The sequence below is a fragment of the Leopardus geoffroyi genome, chromosome B4 (assembly GCF_018350155.1).
Source record: "Leopardus geoffroyi isolate Oge1 chromosome B4, O.geoffroyi_Oge1_pat1.0, whole genome shotgun sequence".
Classification (NCBI taxonomy): domain Eukaryota; kingdom Metazoa; phylum Chordata; class Mammalia; order Carnivora; family Felidae; genus Leopardus; species Leopardus geoffroyi.
The window spans coordinates 90,555,953-90,583,255 of NC_059341.1; the positions used below are offsets into that span (position 1 = coordinate 90,555,953).

General features: G+C 47.6%; 1 protein-coding gene across 1 annotated transcript in view; it reads left to right on the forward strand.

Moving 5' to 3' along the window:
* RASSF3 (Ras association domain family member 3) overlaps positions 1-24,187 on the forward strand; it is a 72,957-nt gene extending 48,770 nt beyond the window's left edge. Inside the window, exons 2-5 of the mRNA XM_045464850.1 lie at positions 12,747-12,854; positions 14,952-15,189; positions 17,190-17,299; positions 21,418-24,187. Coding sequence (XP_045320806.1) covers positions 12,747-12,854; positions 14,952-15,189; positions 17,190-17,299; positions 21,418-21,567 — 606 coding nt within the window. The 3' untranslated portion in view covers positions 21,568-24,187. The remainder of the gene's footprint in view (positions 1-12,746; positions 12,855-14,951; positions 15,190-17,189; positions 17,300-21,417) is intronic.
* The last annotated feature ends 3,116 nt before the right edge of the window (positions 24,188-27,303 follow it).

The following is a 27,303-nucleotide window of genomic DNA, read 5'->3' on the forward strand; positions in this document are numbered from 1 at the left end:
TGCCAACATTAGGGAAAATGGATAACAGCCTTGCCACACTGGTGCCTCTGTTCTTAATGTGGGGTTGTTTATCTAGAGGTGGCCTGCCCCCCAGGCGCAGTCAGCACATCAAAGTGTGTCCATTTATGCTGATGGGGGCTGAATTGCATTGTGTTTACTTTTGTTTTTAATGTTATTTTGAATTTTTTTTTATACGTGGAAGTCTTTTATTTCCTTGCTAGATTCCTGCCCCGCCCTCCCCCCACCCCGATTAACGATTAACAGTTATGCAGACCTCGGAGAAGTTTTTGAAAATTTTGTGAAAGTGTTGTGTAGAAAGAAGAAACCGTCTCCGATCTCACCAGACTGGCATAAGCGCCGTGAACATTTTGGAATCTTTCTTTCTAGTCTTTGAGGCATGTTAAAAAACAAAGTTCAACGGAGTAAATTTTATAAGATCTTATTGACTTTAGTCAATGATTCATGAATTGGGCAACATCCCATCTGGCAGATAGAACGGAGCTCCAAAGAGCTGTACAAAATGAGAGGTTTTCAGGGGTTGGGGGGGGGGCACACAGGGCGCAGGGGACACTAACGGGGAAGTTACAAAAGCAAAAAGCAGATTGTGGCAAGGTCACCTTCCTTTAGGGGACAGCAGGGATCTATCATGCTGCTGACTTCACTAGTGCTGACCAGGTAATTCCAAGTTGACTAGTTTGAGGTTCCACTGGGGGGGAGGGGCAGGGGGAGCCGAAACTGTAAGTTAGGTATGAAATCTTAGTTTGGTGACTTGGGCTTAGCAAAGTGACTCCATTTTTCCAACAGGCGCATAGTTCGTCATAGTGGATGTACAGTTCCTCTGATTTTTTTTTTTTTTTCTCCTCCCATTAAAAACTCTTCTGTAGGCTTCATGTTAACAGCTCCTATATGGTCCATCTTGACATTTGGAAGTATTACTTAGCTATTTTCTTTTTGAAAAAAAAAAAAAAAATTTTTTTTTAACGTTTATTTATTTTTGAGACAGAGAGAGACAGAGCATGAACAGGGGAGGGGCAGAGAGAGAGGGAGACACAGAATCTGAAACAGGCTCCAGGCTCTGAGCTGTCAGCACAGAGCCCAACGTGGGGCTCGAACTCACAGACCGTGAGATCATGACCTGAGCCGAAGTCAGACGCTTAACTGACCAAGCCACCCAGGTGCCCCTACTTAGCTATTTTCTTAATGCTGGGAATAGTTTCTGATTTTTAAACGAATTCTCTGTGGTCCTGGCCAGATTACTAATTCCCTGATAAATTGCTGGGTTGTATTGGTAGCCGCCCCCCACCCCAATTCAAGTTTAACACGGTGTATTAAAACAACTAAGCAGGCATGCCTGGGTGGCTCAGTTGGTTAAGTGTCTGACTCTTGACCTCAGCTCAGGTCATGATCTCACAGTTCGTGAGTTTGAGCCCTGCGTGGGGGTCCACGCTAGCAGTGTGGAGCCTGCTTAGGATTCTCTCCTCCCTCCCTCCCCCCCCCTCTGTCTTTGTCTCTCTCATAAATTAAACAACAACTAAGCCTCCAGGAGCCAGCGGTGCTAGACCTGAGGGTCTCTCAACTCGCTTTCTCTGTCCCAGCACATGGTTGGTTGTTTCCTCCTCCTCCTGGCTTAATGGGCTTTGAATCAGATGGACCCGGCACAACCCTTACTTAGCTTCTACACGAACCAACCTCATGTCCTTGTAAGCTTCTGTTTTCCAATTGCAAAATAGGGAGAATAGTGGTACCCAATTTTGGGTTTATTCTAAGAATCCCGAGTCAGGTTGTGATGAGGGTGGCACGGTGTCTGGGGTTTGGTGACAAGATTCACTAAGGGCTTTTGCTGACCACCTTCCTCCCCGCTTCAGCCCCTCCTAGGGATTTGGGTGGGCTAATTCTGTCCTGTTTTGGAAGAGTGGGCAGAAGAGAAGGAGAAGCGGAATGGGGGGGGGGGCGGTGTATCGAGAAGGCCTCCCCCCCACCCAAGTGTAGGGAAAGGTCAACTGTTTCAGAGATTGCCAGAACCCTCAAAGGCAGTGGTGCTGCTTTACCCCACTACTGCTGGGGTTGGGTTCAGTGAGGTGGGTGAGGTTGGCCAGGAGCGCCAGGCCCCTGGGCGTTTTTTGCACGGGGTTCTGCCTCCCTGGGCTCTCTTCTGGTCATTCTTTGGGTGTCCTAACTCACCCCATACCTCTGACTGTGACCAGCCTTGTATTCCTGACACACTTCCTGTGACTTTTGTGGTTCTCACCCCATCTACAACTAAGCAGGAGGGCAGGAGCGGATTTCTGTAGAAAAAGAGTGTCTTTACAAATTCCTAGGTGAAACCCTTCGAGGTAATAATCCACCAGATTTTTATTTGAATTGCTCTATCATCTTTTAATTGCTCCAGAGTGCTTTCGCCTCCCTGGTAGGAAGGAGGGAGGTGATTCCTCAGATGAAACCAAAACCTGGGGCCGCTGAGGTGGAGCTGGAGGTACGGGTGTCTTTCTGAGAACGGAGGGCAGCAGTGGGGTATCTTTCTCTGTCCTCCGTGTATTGCCTGTGGTGTAGAAGAGCGAGTCCTCATACACACAGTAGTACTTCAGCTAAGCCTTTTAAGGGCTAGGAACAGACTTAAAAGAGCCGCCTCGAGTGGAGCATAGAGAAGGAGACCTCAGGAGAGGGGATGGGGGGACGGGAACAAGAGTGATAGAAAATAGCTGAAGCTTGCGTCCCCCTTCAGACTTTTAAGTTTGTCTAATTAAAATCTTTCGTGGTCTGGACATCTGGCCTGAAAGGACCGACGAGTCTCTCCCTATTCCTCAGACGATGTGAGAGGGAGCTTTACAAGTGTGTTTGGACTAGTGCGTTAGTAAGGTTACACTGGGTAAGAATAGAGGATTTGCAAATCCAGACCCTAAGGAGTCAAATGTGACTTCCTGGACATTCTCTTCCTCAACAAATTGTCATCCACACTTTTTAATTGTGTTACATGAAACATAGAACTTTAAGTTGCTTTCAAATCTTTTATGTGATGGCAACTTAGACTCCTATTAGAGATGGCAAGGAAGAACACCAGGTATCTTTTAGATAAGCTTGCTTCTGATCCCTTTTCTTGGAGTGCTGGCCTATAGGCACTTCTGATTTTCTTGAGACACTCTGTCCCTGTTCAGATTAGGTGACGACTCCTATTTGCTTGTAAGCCTCTGCCCTTGACTTTCACATTCCCGCCGTAGGTGGAGCTGGAGCCCGCTCAGCTTCCCAGATGGGCTCCACCTGCCCCGTCCTGGTGGCTTCAGCATTCCTTCGTGCTTCCTGTCTGGCTCACTTCCAAATGAGCCTGCTCGTTTCCTTTCTCCGGAACCTACCTCCCCTTAGAGCCAAGGTACAAGGGTTCCATGACCACTCAAATGATGTGGAAGTCACAAGATCTGACCTTTGGAAGAGCCTCTAGTGCCCCTGGGCTAACCTGAACTAGTGACGATGGGCTCCAAGGCCACAATTGTAATTGCTCTTAGCCAAAGGAAGTGGCTGGCTGCTGAATGACCCTTAGAGCCTTGAGCAGTGAGATGATTTAATCTAGAATTTAGGGTGGACATTGTGTCACCGTTTGCCATTGTAGTGTCTTTCTTCTCTCCTGGCTTCTAAGCGATCGCTCATATTATTGTTCCAGTTAATTTTCCTAATACTCAGTGGACTGACTTTGTAGGTACTTGATTAGGACAGTGGTATAGATAATACAGAATATTAGAAAACTGAGGCACCTGGCTGGCTCAGTTACAAAAGTGTGCAGCTCTTGATCTCGGGGTCGTGAGTTCAGGCCCCACGTTGGGTGTAGAGGTTACTTAAATGAAAACAAAAATGTTAGAAAACTCACTGCTGAAAAGGACAGGGACCATAGTCCAATGTTCTCTTAATAATCAGGGAAACTCCTTGAGGACCCACCTTCCTTTGGAAACCTGAGAATCCACTGCGGCTTCCTTTCTGAGACCTCAGAGAGCTGGGCCTGAGGCAGGCCTGCTGACTCACCTGCAGCCATGTTGTTTTTCTAATTATCAGAGCTGATTAGCTGGATTTGGATGTGCTTGGCTCTGAGGGCTGTAATAATCTTTCTTTCTTACCTAGCTCGCCTATAATTTGAGAAAGTTAAACCAGTTGTGAAAATGTATCACCTTTCAGAAATGAACAGCATCTTAATTGACTCCCTTTGAAAGCACGTCAAACTGGGATTGCTGAGGTTGAGTGTAATCTGGTACCCCTTGAGGTTGGGCGCTCAGGCTGGGGCACTCTGAGGAGACTCGTCCACCTCCAACTTTGTTTTCTGGCTCCAAACAAACGAGTGGCTGTTTGACGATTGGCACACGACCCGGGTTTTGAAAGCACAGCCATATAGGGTATTGCGGACTGGGAACCAGGGGGTTTAAAAAGTGAGGTCATGGAAGGCCCAGATGGAACTCTCTTCGCGTGGATCACAACTGCAATTAATCTTATTAACATCCTGGGCCCGTGCCTGCTCTCACTGCCTCGGGTGTGTGAGGGTATTTAAGGGGCAGGCTTTGAAGGACTGTCTCCTTTGATGGTGCAGATGCATAACAGAAGCGTGTAAAACTTTGTATCTGCTGTTATAAAGGCCTTTTGTGTGCCCTTGCAGATTCATTTAGTTTGGAGAAGCAAACAGAAAACCTCGTGCAGATAAGATTTTGCTTATCTGAGGCTGGGTTGCAAATGCAATCTTGTAGATGCGGGTTCTGTGACCAGATAGAATCAATCAGTTGAAAAGGAACCCCCCCCCCCGCCCCCCTCCCCGCCCCCCCAACATCGAGCTAGTTCCAGCACCGTGTTCCAGAGTGAGTGGAAGACTTAAAAATGCTGTCAGGTCACGGGGAGGCAGGAGCAAACATAGGAAACAGCAAACTGTGGAGGTGTGTGCGGTGAGTGCTAAATTGGCAGGGATGGGGTACCCCGGGGGTTCCTAAGATACAGGGGTGAGTGAGGGCTCTTGTGGCTAGGATGGCTTCCTGGGTGGGGTGGGCCTCGAGGAGGTGGCCCACAAGGTGCTCTCAGGGCACAGTGGCTCGTGGCGGAGTGGTAGGGGTGAGGCTGGGAGAATTTAAAGGCAGTGGGTGGCACATTGACCTCTCTCTCAAGTGCATGGAAGACGAGCCTAGTATGGTGTTCCATCCTTATAAGGGTGCTGCCTGCTTCTATTTTTGAAGCCCATTTTTTAAAAACTCCTCTAAAATGCCCACATCGACGCTCTCGTGCTGTTCTCTTGTTTTAACAAGTAGCCTTGGGACAAAGAAGTTGTTTAAAATTGTCAAGTTCAACAGATGTGGTTCACGTGTGCTAATATCCCAGAATTGAGTACAGAATCTACTCACTAAGTGAGTAATTAAGAAAAGAAGTATCTGTTCTTGTGTAATGTACCCATTTGCTCATAATTAACGAATGTCCCAGTTACAACATTATGACAGGCCTGTTTTCTTCAAAGTTTTCTTGCTGTGTACTGATACAGGGTTTTGTGTGTGTGTGTGTGTGTGTGTGTGTGTGTGTGGTTTCGTTTTAAACCTTCGGGTCTTCTCAGATCTCGGTCCCTCTGGGACTCGCCAGGGGGGTGGGAGAGGGAGGCGAGGAGCGGCGGCGCCCTTTCTGCCCACAGAACATGCTGGGGGATTAGCGTTCTGGGGGGGACACTCTTGGGGAGCCTGGCACCCGGCCGCTGGGCAGCACTGTGCGCATTGACCTTGTCCTCTTAGCTGCCCTCCCGTCCCTCCACCTGCTTTTCCTCCCCTGAGATAACAGAGATGCGTTTCTCCATAACAGGAGGATGGAGGGGGCTGGGACATCTTTCCCTTGCCTTTTCTTTGCCGTCGGAAACCTGAACAGCAGACCTCTTTTATGGGTGCAGAGAAGCCTACAATGGGCAAGGTGAATCCCTGAACCTCACCTAATGGGACGTAATATATCCCAGCTCTATATCCCGCAATTAAAAAAAAAAAAAATCTTCTCATCCGGCAGGGGAAAAAACTCTGGACTGGCCAGGGTGAATCAGCAGGCCGTTCACCAAGATAAGCGCGAGTCTCTAGACGTGGCACCCAGCCGATTGTCAACACTGGTGCCGTGAGAACGTGGCAGCAAGCAGCACCCTGTACTTTTAAGGTCAAGAACGGCAGCACCAGGCCCCCTGGACACAGTTGCTTTTTCCTTCAGGAAGAGAATTTCATTTGTCCCAGAAAGGTTGTCTTTTTACTTAAAACACAGAGTTCGCGTTGCTTTCTCGTGGGCTTCCCCACCTTGTTGTTCGTTCGCACGGCGCCCCCTACAGTCCAGATTCACATGGCCGGGTGGAGTCCCACGAGCCACACATAACTACTTACACTTAAATTATTGAAAATTCAAGTGGAAATTCATGGTCTCCCTTTACTTGCTCAGATACCACATGTGGCTAGTGACTATTCTTTTGGACAGCAGTTATAGGACATTTCCCTCGTTGTGGAAGCTGCTGTTGTCTCTCAGCGGTGCCGCTCCTTATTTGAGAGAACTTTCTGGGCTCACTCAGCTCCCCCGTCTGCTCTGCCTACTTTTATATCTTAGAGGTTGTGGTACCAAAAGTGAAGAATGTCCCAACAGGCATCTAATGTAAGTACACAACTGTCCCCTGTGACCCTTCTCGCTGGGCACGATCCTAGCCTAAAAGACCCTCTAAGGACTTGGCGGGTTTGGCTCTGTGTGACAGCCTGTCTTACATTCCTCACAGGGTTTCCGTTCTGCACACCTAAAACACATTTCAGAACAGTTTTTCCCTGCTAATTCTACTTTATTAGTTTTTTAAAGTTTATTTATTTTGAGAGAGAGAAGGGGCGACAGAAAGGCAGAGAGAGAGAGGGAGAGAGACAGCAGGAGCGGGAGGGGCAGAGAGAGAGAGAGAGCAGGAGTGAGAGAGGGGCAGAGAGAGAGAGAGAGCAGGAGCGAGAGGAGTAGAGAGAGACAGCAGGAGCAAGAGGGGCAGAGAAAGAGATAGCAGGAGCGAGAGGGGCAGAGAGAGAGAGAGCAGGAGTGAGAGGGGCAGAGAGAGAGACAGCAGGAGTGAGAGGGGCAGAGAGAGAGACAGCAGGAGCGAGAGGGGCAGAGAGAGAGAGACAGCAGGAGTGGGAGGGGCAGAGAGAGAGACAGCAGGAGCGAAAAAGGGGCAGAGAGAGAGAGAGAGAGAGAATATCCCAAGCAGGCTCCACGCTGCCAGTGCAGAGTCCGATGTGGGGCTCGCTCCCATGAACTGTGGGATCATAACCTGAGCTGAAATCAAGAGTTGGACCCTTAACCGACAGAGCCACCCAGGTGCCCCTTTATTTTTTAATTTTTTAAAATCTTTAAGTGGGCTCTGTGCCCAGCGTGGAGCCTAACCTGAGGCCTGAACTCACGACCTTGATGAGATCAAGACCTCAGCTGACAACAAGAGTTGGACGCTTCACCGACTGAGCCACTCAGGTGCCCCCTGCTAGTTATACTTTAAAACCTAGTTCAGGAGCATCTAACTGGACTTTCTGGAAGTTGCCTTGGAGTCCCCTAACTGCTTGCTCACCAGCTGCTGGAAATCACTTGCTTGATACTGGTGCTTAAGTGCGAGCCTGCTTTGGTTTGCTTTTAGGTCTGTCTGTGACCGCAGTGGAAAGATCTCTCCCAGAGAAGATTTTTCTGTTTTGGTTAGGTCCTCAACACTTTATTTGCTGTCTTTGTGGGAACGGAGCCTGGGAGGAGGACATTTAAAGAAGTCACTACCAACACTCCATTCCCCTCGAGCTGTCCCTGCATTCCATTTGCAGCGGGGGCCCATTGCCCCCGGACAGTGCGGTTACAGCCTGCGGGGTCCCTGTGGTTTGTTCCGTACCCAGGTCTGCACTGGTTCCGTGTGTAGTGCGCCGGGTATCCCAGTCTGTTCGGGACATCATTAGGTGACTGCCAGTTGCCACCACCGGAAGATGAGCTTGAAAGTAGATGAATTCGTGAGTTTGGAATCTAGCGTCGCTTAGAGTAAGCGCCTGCTGGCCCGGTAAGTTCACCCTTTCCCACTGACACGCGCTAGCCCTCAAACCCGGCCAGGAGTCAGAGCAGCTCCACACGAGAGCCGTGGGACTGGGAGGTGTTGACACCATCTACTGCGTCTGTCATCAGGCACCGTGCGTCTACCGGGGCGTCCCCTCCCCAATCAGAGAAGCTGTGCTAGTTGCTTTTTGAAAGGGTCAATAGTTTTATTTTTTTTAAAGAAGACACGAGAGGGAGTGGGGCGGGAGTGGGTCAAACTTGACTAGGCTGTCAGCCACGGAAGGGTAGAAAGGCAGCGGCCACGGCCGTCTGTCCTAGTCGTAAGTGCGTGGCCCCGACCGGGCGCCCGCAAGCACTCAGTAGAATTGTTGGGTAATGAGTTGTATCGTATTTTCGTCGCAGCTCTGTCAAGTACGTGTTGGCTTGCACGTTTTACGGAGATGAGAAAATGGTCTCCGAGAGGTTAAAGAGCTTGCCTTGGGTTACACAGCGAGGACGTGGCGAAGCTGTGAATCAGACCCGTGTATGCCCACGCCGGATGCCACACGCCTTCCCCAGTGCAAGGGGTCCAGCCCTCATTCCCGCTCGCGGTCACAGTCCTCCTGGATGCTTTCTGTTTTGCTGTTGTTATATTTTGGACTTAAAATGTTAAGGTGAGATAAAATGTCGAATTACAGGAGAGTTAGCAAGAAAGGGTATAAACAGGTTTGTAAAGCGGTGCGTTCGTTCTCAGTCTTGATTTAAAATGGGATGGGGCCACACTGCACAAGGACCATGCCGCGTCTGGGAGGCAGGGTGTGTCCCTGTGAGAAAGTTCGCCGGTGGAGAAACGTCTCGGTGACCCCACCCAGGAACCAAAGCGAACCCCAGAGCAGCCCTCGGGCTTGCAGGATGAACACACTAGGGAAGAGTCTAGGGTTGATAATTTTTCATGGAAGAACTGAGAAACTGGAGGGTTGGGAGACTATAAAAGAAAGGTGGCTTATAAAAAAGAGGACCTGTAACTGCCTAGACAGACGTACTTGGGTGTGGCGTCACCGCCTCGGCCGCCAAGAACAATAAGGATACTTCAGACTGCTGCGCCCCATGCCATTTCCTGTCCTTGCCATCGCAGTTCAAGGTTAACGTCTATACTATTTGATCTGTTCTGCACTTGCCACACAGGTTTTTAAAAGCTCCTCCTTATTTTTACCTTTTGCACCCTTGTACCTACTTTGTTCCTTCAGTGTTGCATGTTTTTTTCCTTCTTTCTGCTCGTAAGGCCGTCTTCCCAAAGGCATTGTATTTGGAGGAAGGGCAGGGGGATCCTTCCCTATGTGAGAGGAAGGGGGGGGTCTTAAAGGGATAACAATTTGGAAGTTTTCCAGCTCTAGAGACTTCCTCCCATTCTGATACTAACAGGAACCAGTGTCCTTCTCTCCACAGCCTGAGCTCGTGACTTCTGTGCCTTTCCCCCTGCTTCTACACTCCACTCAGAGCGTTGCTTTTATCATTTCAGAAGCTTTTTTTCGTTGACATTCTTCACTGAGACTCGGGCTTCGCTGGACAATAAGTGCCATGAGGGTGGAGGTGTGGTGCCTGACGTCCCCACGCCCAGGCGAGCGCTTGGCACACAGCAGGAGCTCAGTAAATATTTGCTCAGTGAGCAGGCCTTGGTCTGTGGCCTTTGTGGGCAATTGCTATGTCAGTTGGCTTAAAAATATGGCGTAGATCTTAACCGTTCTTACAGGAAAAAAAAATCCTAATGATGTGAAGTGATGATGCATGTTAACTAAACTGGGGCTAACTGGTTTGAAGTATATACGTATGTCAAATCCTTATGATGTACACCTAAAACAAATAGTGTTATATGTCCATTATATCTCAGTAAAAAACTCAGGGTCCCAGCCTTCTAGGGTTTAGCTGTTTCTCTGGGATTTACTTTCCAGTTAATCTTTTAATAACAAGGTGTTTTGCCTTGAAAGGATCGTGGAGGTCCTTGGGCCCAACTCTTTTCTGTTATCATTCCTTACAGTTTCCTTGGTTTTTAATCTCTGAGAAGGAAGGATAGCTGTTGCACAAGTATGTCTCAGCTATGCTTTTGTGGGCAAGCTGGGGTGAGTTTCTGTTTGCAGGCCAGCTATTGCCTTCGGTTTTCCTCACGCTGCTGGGAATGCTGACATGAAGTGGCCTAGGGACAGTTAAGACTCACTAGGGGCGCTTGGCTGGCTCAGTCAGTAGAGCATACTACTTTTGATCTTGGGGTTGTGAATTTGAGCCCCGTGTTGGGTGTGGAAAGCCTGGGTGGCTCAGTCAGTTGAGCAACTCTTGGTTTTGGCTCAGGTCATGATCTCACATTTAGTGGGTTTGATCCCTGCGTTGGGCTCTGTGCTGACAATGTGGAGCCTGCTTGGGATTCATTCTCTCTCTCTCTCTCTCTCTCTCTCTCTCTCTTTTGCAGCCCTTCCCCGCCCCCCAAATAAATAAACTTAAAATCTTAAAAAAAAAAAAAAAAATCACACAGATTCTTAAAAAAAAACAAAAAACCTCACTAAATTCTAAATGGACTTGACCTTGCTCTTTGCTCTTAATCACTCCATTTCCCCCTTCTCTTATTTAGGTGGTAAGCCCCTAGGGTGGACGTATGCTACGGTATTTGTGTAGTTAGCTACTTTGTACATTTTTAATGGTGGGTCTTTGGTTGCCTTGATTCCTCAAATGGAACCATTTTGCCCCATAGGTGCCACCAGTGAGAGCAGTGTCAGATTTTTGCAAAATTGTCCTGTTAGGGTCAAGAAGCACCGTTGAGATGATTCACTCTGGTCCCTTTATTTCCTAGGAAATGAGGGAGTGGCCTCAGGTCAATGAGCGGAGGGCACGGGATTAGTTGGTGAGAGACTCTGGACCAGAGCCCCCGTCTCGCTGGAATTGGGCACGGTTTTCACAGCACCCTCTAGTTCTGCCAGTGCCACATCTCACCCGTTAGGAAGTGGAAATCTCTTAGGTTCACTGTTTAGTATTTGCTCTGAAGAGTCTTTAGACAGTCTGTACTGAAAAATCAAAGTCGACACAAAGACTCCCGATCTTTTTTCAGCTATGGCCCATGGCCAGCTAATTGTGGATTGGAAAGAGCAGGGCCAAGCCGAGAGTTACAATATATGTTTTGAATTCCCTTAGAAATGGTCATTGAAGCTTCTGTAAAGTTATTTTTTTACTCCCTTTTTTTTTTTTTTTTAATGTTTACTTATTTTTGAGAGAGAGTGAGCATGTGTAAGTGCATGGGGAGGTGGGGTGGGGGGTGGGGTGCAGAGGGAGACAGAGGATCCGAAGTGGGTTCTGTACTGACAGCAGAGAGCCTGATGCAGGGCTCAAAGTCATGCACCGTGAGATCATGACCTGAGCTGAAGTCTGACGCTTAACGGACTGAACCACCCAGGCGCCCCCTATTCTTGTTAGTGGAAGCAACATAGAGGACCCGGGTTAAAATTAAATTTGATCTCTTAACTAGTTGAGGTGTCCCCGGACAAACCACACACTTCCCGAGGGATCTCAGGAATTGGAGTTACTGAGGGTTGGTAGGCTTTGGAACCAGGCTTCAGGGAAGTTCTGTCACTGCCACAGAACCACTAAGTTTCTATTGGCAGGTGAATTTACTTAGAACTTGATTTCCTTTGGAAACCGGAATAATAATGTCTACTTGGTTAGGTTGTTGGGAGAATTAAATGCAACACAAGCCAGGTGTCTTGTATGCTTGGCTTCTTGGGGGTCACAGCACACTGAAGTCTGGCCGTCTGTGATTGCATCTAGCCATTACATCATATCATGCACTGCTCGAGCGCTTTAGACGAGAAATCGTTATTGAATTCTTCAGTGGAAAGAGGGTTTACTATCATCCCGTCCACAGTGTGGACAGTCCAAGCCGGGGTCGAGACTGGATGGGTTGCGAGTGGGTGAGTAGGGGAAATCTGGCTACTTGTATCTTGACATGACGATTTGTTTGGAAGATCAATTACCCTGTGGTAGTTGTGTGTAATTAGGTCATTGATTAGTGCCAGTTACCATGATTAATTGCCATACTTTTTGCTTATAAATATGGTATAAAGCTGTAAAGACCGTAAAGTTCGTAGAATTTGCTAATGAGGAGCTTTTGGTTTGTGTCTTTAAATATCGTTTAAAATGGAAATAGCCTGGGGCACCTGGGTGTCTCAGTTGGTTGAGGCTGAGCCGGCTGACTCTTGATTTCGCTTCAGGTCATGATCCCAGAGTTGTGGCTTCGAGCCCCACGTCAGGCTCCACGCTGAGCATGGAGCCTGCTTGGGAGTCTCTCCATCCTGCTGCCCGTTTCCCCCGCTTGTGCGTGTGCGCTCTCTCTCTCTGTGTCTCTCTCTCAAAAAAATGAAATAAATGGAAATAGCCAATCCTACAGGCACTCTGAGAGAATGGTGTTTGTGCAGAAGGGAAATTTAGCAAAGGCGGTTTCACAAAATAATAATGAATGAAGCGTTGCCATTAGCTGCTGACAAATTAGTTGTAGTCCTCAGGAAGATGGTAGTCCGAAGGAATGAGAACCATACTTGGCGGATGACCCTGAGAGTTTGACAGTGACAGGGTGTGTGTGTGTTCGTGTCTGCGTGTGTGTTTCGAGGTGAAGTGCCCCAGAGTTCTTGTGGGGACTGTATAAAGAACCCTGCCTTACCTGCACTTTTTCTATGATTGTTCATGTGTGGCACGGCTTGTTTTCCTTCCAGGATGTGGAGAAAGAGAAGGAAGCCCACAATTACCTCAGCAAAGAGGAAATCAAAGAGAAAGTTCACAAATACAACTTAGCAGTCACAGACAAGTTGAAGATGACCTTGGTAAGCACCCACAGTACTGTCTACGTTGACACAGGTCGAAAGACAAATAAATGTAAATAGTTGGTACTACAGTCTACGTGTTTTAAAATCTCCGAGTAGCGTTTGCAGACGTTGAATGGCCAAGGTGTGCAGGACGGTAAAGTGGAGTGTTTCCGCAGCTTTCAAAGTAAAGTTCTATGTTGAAGTAGCTGAACATCGGTGGACACTTTACAGTTTTATTGTAAACGTTTTTGTGACCCCCCCCCCCCCCCACCAAAGGATGTTTAGCGTTGAGTATAACCGCTGTCTGTTTCACATACAGGTGGTGACTCAGATTCTAATAAGGCTTTAGATAAGTTTTATCTTGTGCAGATAAGTTTGGAAGTGTCAGCAAAAGGATTTCATGCCCGTGGCTCAGAATATACTTGAGCTAAGATTTCTCTCAGCTGGTTGTTGTGGAAGATGAGGGAGGTCGTGCTCAGCGTCCTACACGTTGCCGTTTCGGGCTTCAACAGTGTGGTACCGAACGCTGACGCTCAGCGGGGGTGAGGGTTTAGGAGGAAGGAGGCCCAGGGCTTAGTGACTACAAGGAGAGCCAGCAACAAAGCCACAGTATTCATGTGCCTACAGACTGGACTGGCATCTGTGCCTCGTCCTCGCATTTGGTGACTTTCCTCGAGGCACCTGCCATCCCTTTGCCGGTTTCCAGGGCCCTTGGACTTCGGCCTGTCAGTCTGTTGACCGTGAACTGACAGCTGAGCAGAGACTAGGCTGACCCGTTTAGGACAGGCCCTACTGAGCTCTCTGACGTTTGGGGAGGAGCCTTTAAATCCAAGCCCTTGTGATAAAGAACCCCTCCCTGGCGGACTCCCCTGGAAGGGAGGGTGGGACAGAGGATCCCAGCTTCATCATTCCAACGCTCACATTTCTTTTTTCAAACGCATTTTTCATCAGAGGAGAAATAGTCCACTTGCCATGGTTTCTTCTTCCCTTCCCACCATGGAGATTAAAACATGCAGGTTTCCATTTGTTTCATAGATAGAAATTTTAAGTGTCGTATAATACTTTCCACAGGAATGAACACACGAATTGGCATTGTAAGTTGACCTTGTGGAAAGGAAGAAATATATGGACCAAAAAGGAGGTTTTTAATGTTTGACTTTAACTGTCTCATTTATCGATATAACACCTGAAGATTTGTTTTAATAAAACGTTAGAATAAACTTTCTCTAAATATACCCGCTGTAAAAAGAAAAAGTGAAGACCAGACCGTTATTACTATTTTTGGCAACTAAGAAATAGTAATTCTGCTCTCGGTTAAACGCTAAACTCAACAAGCTGTCTGTATAAATATGTGTGATTTTTTTTTTTGGGGGGGGGGTAATAAAAATTATACCTCAGTAAAACTGTTAGGAAATAGTATATAGACGGAGGTACAAGTCAGACCAGAAAGACAAGTCCTTACAATCTCTGTAGTTCACATCGTAGCTTCGGGTTGTTTTGCACATCTTGCCGCTCGAGGTGCCGGGATCACATCTTCGTGTACCCCACGCTGTATATGGCATATGTGCTGTGTACAAAAGTTTGAGTGAGATCGGTAATCGAGGACATACCATAAAGCCACTGGGAATGAAATAGGTTGCTCAATGACCACTCCAGGTTACTTGGGTGTCTCCCAGCCCCCCAGTGACCTTCCTTTTCTGTGTAATAGCTGGCCATCAGCTGCGGAAGGACGGAGGCCCCCTTTGTGAAGGAGGCCCCCTTTGTGAAGGCGTCTTGGGATTTGGCTGGCCACTGCCCCAGGGGATTGTAACCTCTCCAACGGGCCCTGACCTTTCACATGTAGCTCCGGGCGAAAGCAGGGGGAGGCTTCTGTCCCACATCTGCCCTACAGACCTTGCTCTGGAAGCACTTTGTTGGGGGTGTTCCCTCCCTCTGAGATCATTCCCTCAGGGGTGATCTTTACTGAAGTTCTGCCACAGAGCAGGAAAAACAAAGACCAAGAGAAGGAAGGCGAGACATTCCTTCTCTTGTTTTGCCGGGGTGCTCGGGTGCTTCCCTCGAATGCCGAATGCCGCAGTCAGCGCAACTAAATGTGTGCTTCTCTTCCGGCTTCAGAACTCAAATGGGATTTACACTGGCTTCATTAAAGTCCAGATGGAACTCTGCAGACCCCCACAGACTTCTCCGAGCCTTGGAAAGCTTGCTCCCAGTAGCAATGGCTGTACGAACACGCTTCACATCAGCAGCACGAACACCGTGGGGGAAGTGATCGAGGCTCTGCTCAAGAAGTTTCTCGTGACCGAGAGCCCTGCCAAGTTTGCACTTTATAAGCGTTGTCACAGGGAAGACCAAGGTATGCTGCCGCGCGTGAGATGAAAAGGTCTCTGCTCTTAGGTCTCTGTCCTCATTCGCAGAAAGGACACTGCTGGGTGTCTGTACCTCGGTGGTGTCAGAGCCCTGGGATGTGTTCTGGAAGCTGTGGTGATCGTGGCTCACACCTGATGTTTGCTGGCTTTCCATATTTTTGAGTTGGCTAGTTGGGGGTCTGAGGAGCCCCGAGGCAGCCACATGTGATGGGCCTTTGTGGAGGAGTTTGTGATGTGTGCACAGGGGGCTAGCTTTGACGTTTTTTTGTTTTTGTTTTTGTTTTTGTTTTTGTTTTTGTTTTTTTGTTCCCTGCCTTGATTTTGATGTTCTTCAGGACGAAAAGGAATGCCTCTGTGCTTGAAGTCTTCATTAGCACATCCCACATTTGATGTGCATCCGAACATGGAGTGGCGTGGGGGGGCCTGCGTCCTCAGAGATTTTGAGGGTGGGAGGCACAGGTGTGCCAGAACATCTCAGCCTGGAGTGGCACAGCCCTGAGTTCTTCAGTTTCTTTAGCTTGCCACACTGGCCTTGACGCTGGGGCATTTTGGTACGTAGCTCTCCAGAGGCCAATCCGATGGATGAATGACATTCCTATCTGGGGTCTGTCTGTCTGAACTTAATACCCACGTTCAGTGGATAGAAAGAGAATATTAAAGAACTGCGTGAACCTGAACACACAGTAGTCGAGGGCAGGCACTCGAGCAGAAATCGATAACCACTGTGATCCAGTGATTCACCAAGAGCTCGTTTGCACATGGTAACCATGTGTGGGCGATCGGCTACTTAAACTGTGCTTTTGGGGGGTAAAGCCTCCAGCAGAGCCATGGAGGAAAATACACTAACCTGACACGAGAGAACTGCCCTTCAGTTGCATGGGGCTGGAACCCAGCTACTTGCTAGGTATGCGCGCACTGTTTTGAGCACAGGCCACCTGCAGAATACGAAGAGGGGCAGGCCAAGATTCCTACCTACCCTCAAGAGGCCCCAGGCTCAGAGTTGTGGGGGTTTCCGTCCGCAGGGAAATCAGGACCTGCGATGCAGTTGTTTCCAGAAGTACCAAAATAACGTAAAAGAGCTCAGATGGCATTTTATCCTGCCAGCTGCTGTGCCTGCCCACCTGGACTGGAGTGGCACACACGGACAGTAATAGTGTGATAGCGGCCTGTTGAGATAGTACCCTGACGGCTGGCGAAATCTTCCAGCGTTGCAGGCAGTGCTGGTACCCTCGGCGGGGGTGGGGGGGGGGTGTGAGTGTGGGAGGAGACACGTACAGCTGTGCTCCTGCAGTCACCAGAGCTTGCATCCTGACCGCCCGGTTTATTTGCAGCTGCTAAAATTCTAAATCTGTAGACTGATTTAGTCCTAGTGCTCTAATTTTGTGTTCTTCGGATGGTGTATTATTTTTACGGTTTCTGAAGGGGTTGCAGATGCTTTTTGAAAGGAGGAGCAGAATGAATTGTAAGCCCGTTTGGGGACTAACTAAGACCCATTTCAATTCATTCTGGAGAGTTATTTCCTTTTTTTTTTTTTTTTTTTCTTCAACGTTTATTTATTTTTGAGACAGAGAGGGACAGAGCATGAACGGGGGAGGGGCAGAGAGAGAGGGAGACACAGAATCCGAAGCAGGCTCCAGGCTCCGAGCCATCAGCCCAGAGCCCGACGCGGGGCTCGAACTCACGGACCGCGAGATCGTGCCCTGAGCTGAAGTTGGACGCTTAACTGACTGCGCCACCCAGGCGCCCCGAGAGTTATTTCCTTTTTGATCAAGGCGCAGCGTATATTGTGCAGCTGTCCATACGGTGGAAATAGTGTAGATTTCATTCCACTATAGGCTGTTTCTGGTCACAAGCGGAGGAGGACGGTGACTTGGTGGCTGGGTGACATGGGCTGTTGTGTTGATCTGGAGGAGGGGCCGGTAAGCGGGGCGTATGGTCCAGGGGACGGTTCAGTACTCTGTCACATGCCGCTTGTCTCCTCACCCAGTCTACGCCTGTAAGCTCTCAGACCGGGAACATCCACTCTACCTGCGTTTGGTGGCTGGGCCCAGGACAGACACCCTTAGTTTTGTTCTTCGTGAGCACGAAATCGGAGAGGTGAGTAGTTGTTCATTCTTGCTTTAAACCGTACGGAGCAGCCGGTCCTGTTTTACTGCTGTAGTGGAGTGACTTTTTATCCACTTGGGAGGGGGACAAAGGGAGAGAATGTGTGTGTGCACAAGTGAGTGTCTGGCTGTCTGTACCTCTTGGGAGGGGGAGAGCTGGTCTGTGTGGTGTGTGTGTGTGTGTGTGTGTGTGTGTGTGTGTGTGTGTGTGTGTTTTAACGTGCTTTCTTTCTCTCTTTCTCTCTCTTTTTCTTTTTCTTTCTTTTTCTTTCGTTCTTTCATTCTTTTGTTCTTCCTCTTTCTTTCTTTCTTTCTTTCTTTCTTTCTTTCTTTCTTTCTTTCTTTCTTTCTTTCTTTCTTTCTTTCTTTCTTTCTTTCCTTCCTTCCTTCCTTCCTTCCTTCCTTCCTTCCTTCCTTCCTTCCTTCCTTCCTTCTTTCTTTTTCTCTTTCTTTCCTTCTTTCTTTCTCTTTCTTTCTCTTTCTTTGTCTTTCTTTCCGAATGAGAGAGGGTAGGGATGGGGAGAGAGAGGGAGAGAGAGAATTCCAAGCAGGCTCCACGCTATCATTGTGGAGCCTGACGTGTGCCTTGATCCCACAAACCGAGAGACAGCAGGACCTGAGCCGAAAGCAAGAGTCAGACACTTAACCGACTGAGCCACCCAGGCGTCCCTGTGTTTTTCAGTTTTCAGAAACAGACCCGAAGTTAGCTTACGATATAATTTTTTTTTTTTTTTTACAACATCCATTCTCTTGGTGAGTAGTTTTCAGAGGTGGGAGGAGAGTAAGAAAGAAAGCTGCCTCCCACCTAAAGAGTGCTTATCACCCCTTCTACCTCCAAATTGCCCCAATCCAGTTAAACTATGAAAGTCCACACTCTCCGTATGTTTGCTACTAACAAACGTCTGCAGGCTTATTCATTTAAAGAGAAATAAAAGGAAATGGAATCTCTTTACCATGAAAGACCTTTAACTTTCTAGAATCTTTTTTTCCTCTTGCCAAAATGATTTAGAAATTATGTTGGTATATGCATCATTTGCCATTTTCTCTCCAGGGAGGATTGAATTTAGGCCAGTTCCGTTGAAGGGAAAAGCACTTTATACCATTTTTCTAGATCAAATGTCAGGTTTAAAATGATGCTTGAGTAAATCTTGCAAGGCCTGGGTCTCTGTCTTCTGTCTGGAACAGGAAATGTTATCCATGTAGAACATCATGTGATACCATGAGAATAATTTCCAGGTTAAAATTAGGAAACCAGTGGGGTGCCTGGGTGGCTCAGTCAGTTAAGTGTCTGACTTCGGCTCTGGTCATGATCTCACGGTTCTTGAGTTCAAGTCCCACATCAGGCTCTGTGCTGACTGCTCGGAGCTTTGAGTTCTGTGTCTCCCTCATTTGCTGCCCTTCCCTGCTCGTGAGCTCTCTCTCTCTCTCTCTCTCTCTCTCTCTCTCTCCCCAAAATAAATAAACATTAAAAAAAAAATTTAAAAAGGAAAAGAAAACAAGTCTCAGCTTCCTACTGTTCCTCTTGTTAGATTGGGAGCATGACCTTGGGTAAATCTTCCAGTCTTTTCAGTCCTCAGTTTAAAAATCTGTAGAGTGGGACTAAAGATTTTAAAAGGTGGTTTTGAGTCACAAATTAAAAATGTATGTAAACATGCCTTGTAAGTTATGTTCATATGTCTAAATTGGAAGTTTATTTGGGGGGTTTTAGGAAGACAGTGCTTTTTTTTTAATTTTAATTTTTTATTTTTAAAGATGTATTTATTTAAAAAAAATTTTTTTAACGTTTATTTATTTTTAAGACAGAGCATGAATAGGGGAGGGTCAGAGAAAGAGGGAGACACAGAATCCAAAACAGGCTCCAGGCTCTGAGCCATCAGCACAGAGCCCGATGCGGGGCTCGAACTCACGGACCATAAGATCATGACCTGAGCCGAAGTCGGACGCTTAACCGACTGAGCCACCCTGGCGCCCAGATGTATTTATTTTTTATTGTTTAAATTTATTTTGAGAGAGAAAGTGTGAGCGGGGGAGGAACAGAGAGACAGGGAGAAAGAGAATCCCAAGCAAGCTCTATGCTCAGCACAGAGCCCGATGCTGGGCTTGATCTCATGACTGTGAGACCATGACCTGAGCTGAGATTAAAAGTGGACGCCCAGCCCACTCAGCCACCCAGGAGCTCTTTTAAAGATTTTATTTTATTTATTTTTATTTATTAATGTAAAAAATATTTATTTTTGGGAGAGAGAGAGAGAGAGAGACTGAGAGAGCGTACGCACGAGTGGGAGAGGGGTAGAGATCGAGGGAGACAGAGGATCCAAAGTGGACTCTCGTCTGTCAGCAGAGAGCCTGATGCAGGACTTCAGCTCAGACACGATCTCGCAGTTTGTGAGTTCAAGTCGGACACTTAACCAGCTGAGCCACCCAGGTGCCCCAGTTTTATTTTATTAAGGAATTTTTTTTTCCATTTTATCTATTTTAGAGAAAGTGCAAGTGAGGGAGAGGGTCAGAGAGAGGGAGAGAGAGAATCCCAAGCAGGCTCTACCTCTCAGCACCAAGTTGGATGCTGGGCTTCATCTCCCAACGGTGAGATCATGACCTGAGCCGAAATCGAGAGTCAGACGTTTAACTCACTGAGCCACCCAGGCGCCCTCCCCCCACCCTTTGTTCTGACAGTGCTGTTTTAATTAATGGCGGATTCTAATGTAGAAAGTTTTGTTCTCCTACTCCATGTTTCTTATTCTTTAATAACCAGGTCAGAATTCCTCTCCAAAAAGCCTTCTACCATGTGCCCACTTGGCGGTTTTATTCCTTCTGTTCCATCTGTTCCACTTGTATTAGGTTATCTCCAGTCTTTTTCCTCCCCACACTCCTGGGAGGTCCCCGTCGGAAATTGTTCCTGACGGAGGCAGTGACTCTCAGCAGAAGACCCAGGGTCCCCTTTCGGGAGGGGAGGATGTGTCGAAAAGCAAACAAACAAAAACTCCCCCGTGATGCCAAGTACCTTTCTTGACTGCTTTAATTAAAACAAAATTTAAACCCCACCGGTGTTTATTTTGTGCCTGCTAGGTACCAGGTGCTGTTGGGGAAACAACTCAGAGACTCGAGGGCAAGAGACAAACCTCAAATAGTGAGAGGTGCAGCAGCTGCAGTGTAGGTAAAGTGTAGGTGAGGGAGGTACTAAGCAAATAATGGTCATAACTTTTAAATCTTTTGTGATCATGGCTGTCATTGCTCAGTGAGAGCTTCTAAGGGATGTAGTTCTGGGTGGGAAGGGAGGGAGGAAATTATGGAAGACTTCTTAGAGGAAGTGGCATTTAACCTGTGGCTTGAAGGTTGAGTTGAGTTCGCCAGGCAGAGTGGAGAACATGTGCCCAGCCACGGAGGGTAGTGTTATGGGTGAGGGCCACAGCATGGCGGGGTGGGGTGGGGAGGGGGCGCGGAGGGTGCTAGAGGGGTTAGAGTCTTTCAGGCTTAGCAAGAGCAACTAGGGGAAGCCACCGAATGATTCTAGCAGGGCAGGGTGAGGCCTAGATTTGCGTCTTACAGAGTATTTAGGCTCACTGTTGGGGGAACAGAGTGGGCAACCTAAGACCGGAGTAAGAAGGACGTGGGCGAGGCTCTCCCAGGAATGGAGAAAAGGATGGCGGATAAATCGGGGGCAGTAAAGGTAGAGAAAAGCAGGCCAATTGGACAGCTGCTTTAGGCGCCGGTAAGATTGTGGGAGGTGAGGAAGAAGGCAGTGACAGTGGTGACTCCAGGGAGAGGGGGCGGGTAGGGGAGCCTCTGGGGTCAGAGGAAGAGGGGCCAAATCAGCAGTGAAAGTGTCTAGAGCACTTTGGCTCTTGTGGGAGCCCTTGTGGAGGCCAGTGGGAAGAGGGAAGGATGCGGGGTGAGAGTGTGGGGGTTGGCCTGGCTGCCATCTGGAGGGCAGGGGCCGCATTCCGTGGGAGGGCTGCGTAAGACACCCTTAAAACCTTGTAACCTTGTAAAACAGGCCTTTCGAAACGCTGGCTGGAGTAGGAGGGGCAGCCACACCCCCGCCTGCTCTGGGCCAGCATTCCCGAGTTCTGACTTCAACACCTGGCATTTTTCTTTTGTGTCCTTTCACAGTGGGAAGCCTTCAGCCTTCCAGAACTACAGAATTTCTTGCGGATCTTGGACAAGGAGGAAGATGAGCAGCTGCAGAGCCTGAAGAGGCGCTACGCAGCCTACAGACACAAGCTGGAAGAAGCCCTCAGTGAGGTGTGGAAACCCGATTAAGGCACCGGGTTCCCTGCCGCTCGGGAAGGAAAGGCGCAGGACCTGTGTACAAACCGGCGCAAGGGTCTCTCTCGTCAGAGGGCTGTCTTCTTGCCCCGTGACGCTAGGGTCTTCCCTCTTCGATCGCTAGATCTAGTTCCCAAAACCTGGTCACGCAGCGTCCCGCACCTTAGGCATCTTCTGTAGGGGATTCTGCAAGCTTGTTCTGTTACGGCACTGCGGTGTTACCTCTCGGCAAGCTGTGAATCTGTAGTCTCATCTGGAGCCATCCAGACTGCTTTGAAGCATGGACTCTGGGGTTTTTGTTTTTGTTTTTAAGTCCTTACTTTCCTTTAGTTACTTTAATTATGTGATGATGCTGTTAAGCTGAAGGATGTGCAAATGATTTTTTAAAGGCTTAACAAGGAATCTATCTGAACACTTGTCCTGTGTTGAAACTACCTGTTTTTTGTTTTTTGTTTTTTGTTTGTGTTTTGTTTTTAAATGTCAGAGGAAGCAATCCATGTGAACTGTAAGGCACGGGAAGCTAGGAACTCTGAGGACTTTGTGAAGGGTTTCGTAGGAGTTTGACAAAGGAAGTGAAGAGCAAGTTTGCAAGAAGGCGACAGTGGAAGTTGGGGAGCTCTGCAGGAATGTGGTTTGGGTGAGGCGTTGATGGTAGGGGAGAAAGGTGTATTTGCTGATGAGGTGGACGCATTCGGTTTTGAGATGTTAAACCCATTGTAGTATTGCTTGATTACCTGGTGAGTAAAATATGGGAACAGAGCCAAAGAAAGTAGCAGCTAGACCAAAAGGAGGGACCTGGGAAGTCTGCAGCTGAGCAGAACATTCCGGCAGGTGGACCTCGCAGACCCATACGTACAGGAGTCACGCCGCTGGGGCTGCCCTCCCTGTGGACGGTCCCAGTGCTCTCTTCTCAGGGTGGTGGGATAATGACCGTTTGCTAACTCTGTTATGTTGTGGTCCTCCCCCCACCCGCCCCCCCCGCCCCCCAGCTGTTTTCTGGATTGAAAAGGAGTCTGGGTAGGGAGCGGCTTGTCAGGTAGAGAGCTCGCAGAAGCATACTTTTGTGACAATCACTCCCCTCTTTTCCCCCCGTTTTCCCCTTTTCCTCCCCTTCCCCTCCCTCCCTTCCTCCTTCTCCGTCTCCCCTCTTTTCCTTCCCCCTTCCTCTTACAGTCTGTTCTGACATAAGGTAGAATCGGGATATGGATTGTATAGACCCTAGGACTACTTGGCTGTAGGGAGGAGGGTGGCTAGAAAGGGAGGGACTCCCCCACCCCCACCCCCCACCCCCCACCGCCCCGCAGCTGATCACACAAGAGGGGTTCTTTCTGGAAATGCTTTCACAAACGTGCATGTTCCTCCCAACCAAAGAAAGGCATGTGCAATAGGAGCCTTCCTGAAAGCAGGTAAAATAACCCCATTCTTTTTTCAGCAATCTGAAAACAATGGGAAAGGTGTGCTTTGGTTCTAGAGGGGCCTTGTAGTCTATTTTAGTCTAGATATGTTTTGTTTATAAATTCCCAAGGAATTGTCAACACTTTGGTGACACCTAATGGATTCTTTTTGAAATTCCAAGGTGCTTCATTTCTTTGCCTCTTACGTGAACTGTGCCTTTTATCGCATTTCTGTTCCCCTCTTGGTGTGGCACTTCTGACTTTTCAGAGAACACCCATCTTGTTGGAGGCAGGTGTAAGTGGCGGTCATGCCGTGCCACACACGTTACTGCGACAATCGTATCTTCCTAAGCTTTTTAAGGCGAGTTGGGGGGTGGGGTGGGGAAGTAGAACTAGCTATAAAATATGTATGGCACAACTTGTTTAATTTTGCATGTAACTTCTTTTTAGTGCCTCGATGAGGTTTTAGTGACATTGTCATCTAATACTTTACCTTTTTTGTTCAGGGAATGCCTTCGTGATTTTTATACTGGTTTTACTATTCAAGACTGTGGCTTGGGTTTGAGCGTACTGTTATCAACCACCTGGTCTTCTATTCGCCCATCCAGTAAGCTTATATTTTGTGAAGCTTTTGTTTCTCCGATTAAGACACTGTTAGAACCTAAAGTAGTAGCTGATGGCTATCTGTGAAGGAAAAAAAAAAAAAAAAAACACAACTTTTTTTTTTTTTTTTTTTTTTTTTTTTTACTTGAACTAGATTGTCTAAAATAGGCATCCTCATCCGTAGTACCCGGAACCTCGCTCATTGTCGTGTGCACTACAATTTGCAATTTAGAAAAGTTGCTGTATTGAAATTCTGTCAGTACGCAGTTCTTTGAATACTGATGTTCTCTCCCAAACACTGGTTACCGCAGCAGCGTTTTTCATGGGCGAAAGAAGAAAGGCCACTAAGGCCAAAGATTTTTAAAAATCATTGTACAAATTCTTACGTTAAATTAAACTAAGCTTTGCTGTAATACTGTTTTCTCTTCAGTATGTGATGGTACAGGAATGTTGTTAAATGAAGGGCGTAGTATTGCAGGGGAGCATTTTAAATCGCAGAAGTAAAAAGTTATAATATTTATAATTTTGATGAGTTTATTTTTATAGGGAAGATTTTTCTTCCCTACGGTTGTTTCTGGAATGGCAAATTGTTTCCATTATTAAAAGTCGAAGTTGTTGATGTTTGTTCATGTGTTTTTATTTATGGCTAATAATATGCCAGGTGAAAGAAGGTCACGGGGGTGGGGCGAACTTCTGCAGATATGTGAGGACCATACGGGAATGCAATGATTTACTGGGTTTGAGTGGGGCACATTTGTTCCCCCAGGGGTTGTTTCCTTTGTCTTATCCTCTGGGGAAAATAACCCTAGCCGAGTGTCTGCCCATACAGCACATTTTAATTGTGAAACGTACACCCACTCAAAAGTATATAAGGGGCACTTGGGTGACTGAGTTGGTTAAGCGTCTGACTCTTGATTTCGGCTCCCGTCAGGATCTCATGATTTGTGAGTTCGAGCCTGGCATCAGAGCCTGCTTGGGATTCTCTCTCTCTGTCTCTCTCTGCCTCTTCTTGGCTCACGTGCATGCGTTCTCGCTCTCTCACAAAAAAGACAACAAAACACAAACGCATATAAAGCATGTGAACAAAGAATTGACACGAGGTGGGCAGCCTGTGGCCACGACCAAATGGGAGGGCTATCATCAGTTCCTTAGAAATCCTCTCCCTCTACCCTCCATTCCTGCCTTTAGGTCTCCTGTCCTTGAAACAGACCACTGTTAACATTAAAGGTATTTGTGTTTTTTGGCCAGCATGACTGTCTTACACGGTATGGTGGGATGGTGAATGGTTGGTGGTCAGCAATGGTGACTGGGTAATATGCTCTGTGTGCAGACCTCCATGCCCGCCGAGGCAAGTGTTTTTTTTTTTTCTGCTACACTGCCCCCTAGAGGCGTTGATGAAATAGCGAGGCTGCACCCATTGGTGAGGGGGAAACATTCCAAGTACCATAGCTTTTTTATAAGTGAAAATATTATGGTAGAAAATGATGGTGTGGGGCGCCTGTGGGTGGCTCAGTCAGTTGAGGGTCACACTTGATTTCGGCTCAGGTCGTGAACCCAGGGTTGTGGGCTTGAGGCCCGCGTGGGGCTCTGTACTGAGCCTGCTTAAGATTCTCTTTCTCCCTCTACCCCTCTCCCCTGCTCACGTTCTCTCTAAAATAAAAACAAAATGATGGCTTCAGATAAAGGTGTGTTTTGATGAACCATCCAAAGGAATTTAGGAGTTCAGCCTGGGTTACTACCCAAGGTGCAGGGGGAATTTTTTGAAACTTTTATCACTTAAAGGGAGTTAGCTGCCTGCTGTAGGCGCTTTTTTTTTTTTTTTTTCCTTTTCAGAATTAGTTACCAATTGATAACTTGTTTAAATTTTCTTATTTTGAAAAATCCTCAAGAACGGTGAATACTGCATTTTGTGTTTGAAAGAAGGGGGAGGGGTGCCTGGGTAGCTCAGTCGGTTAAGCATCTAACTCTTGGTTTCAGCTCAGGTCATGATTTCATGGTTCGTGAGTTTGAGCCCTGCATCAGGCTCTGTGCTGACGTTGCAGAGCCTGCTTGGGAGTCTCCATCTCACCTCTGCCCCTCCCCTGTTGCACTCGCGCGTGCGCTCTCTCTCTCTCTCTCTCTCAAAAATAAACGTTAAAAAAACTAAAAAAAAAAAAAAAAGAAGAGGGAAAGTCTCTATACTATAATAGCAAATTCAAACAAAGTGTTGACGATGTGCCAGGCATTATCCCAAAACCTTAATACATATTAACTCATTTTCTCCTCCGTGAGGTAGGTGCCGTCAACATCCCCATTTTACAGATGAGGAAATGCGCTGAGGTCCCGCAACTTCCCCACGGCCTCTCCGAGGGTGGCAGAGCTGGCTCCCTGCAGCCGAGCTGCCCGGCCTCTCTGGTCTTCCTGTAAGTTCCATGCGGTCTTCCAGTTCAACTGCCAATGAAAACCCTCTTATGTTGCTTGTAACGGGCAGTTCGTCTGCTACCAGGCGTCCGGGTGCAGCTGGGATTTGTGGGAAATGAAAGGATGGCCTTGATGTCAGAGTGCTTTATCCTTCTTTGTTGTTGTTGGGCATTTAGCATTCCATTGAAGTGATGACGAGTTACCTAGAGTGAACCGTCTGCCTGTGTTTTCGTTTGCAGGTTCTGTTGTGCTGGAGACTGACAGGGCAGGTAGCCAGGCCTGCGTCCTCACTGCAATTAGCACACAATTCCCTGGAACCACCGGAAGAATAGCTTCAGGGAGAATTCACTGTTCCCCTTGGAGAAGGCTGGAGCTTTACTCCCCCATCAAGGATGGATGAGCCTCTCCACAGGAACCCAGGGCACTAAGTATTATTCAAAGTCCTTAGAGCACACACTTGTGTGGTGTGAATCACCACATGTTTAAGTGTGCAGAGGAACAGCTCTGTACAGGGGTGAGGGGAGAAAATGGGGGAGGGGGAGGGGAGCGGGCAGCATTAAATAACAGCCTTCAGGTGAAATGTCATCTGCAGGGTTGTTTTTTGTTTTGTTTGGGGTTTTTGGGTGGGGCTTTTTGGGTGGGGCTTTTTGGTTTCATTTTGCTTTTTGGCAGACCTTTCCCTATAATTCTACAAGGTGAGAGAGAATGGCAGGGTAGAGGACGGGCCCTTTTGATCTTAAATAACGGTTTGCAAAGACACTTAGGACTCCTGTTTGGCTGAGGTCGCACTTGGCAGCGGCCGAACCCCACAAGCTCCTCTCCAAACAGAATCGTGAAGGTTGGAATTTTTAAACGTTTGCACACAAACAGCAGAACACCAGGGCTCTTTGTAACTTCAAAAGAAGTTGGGGTTTCGGCTTTGTTTTTGGAAAGGAGTTGTTTTAACCAGAGTAGTTCTTTTCAATCTTTCTAAATGAGTCTTACCTTGAATGCGGCTTTAGTGGCACAGATCGGGGGTGTTTGCAGCCTCCCCTTGTTTTCGCCACCTTTACTGGCAAGAGAGATTAATGAAATCCTGTTGTGTGCTTCCTCTTCTCTGAAGTGGAGATCAAGGGGCTTTGCTCTCCAGAGCTTTCTGCTTTTCAAGTGCAGTTAAGATTTGCTTAAATTCTAGGAATTCTGGAGCATCAAACCATACATATAGTACAATCCTTGAATTATTACCGTGGCAGCTGGAAGGCAACAGCTTAAACTCAGATGTTTGATTCTGAGCTACACATAAATGGGGTCTTCAAATTCTTTTCAAAATGGCAAACCTTTCAAATATTTTTTT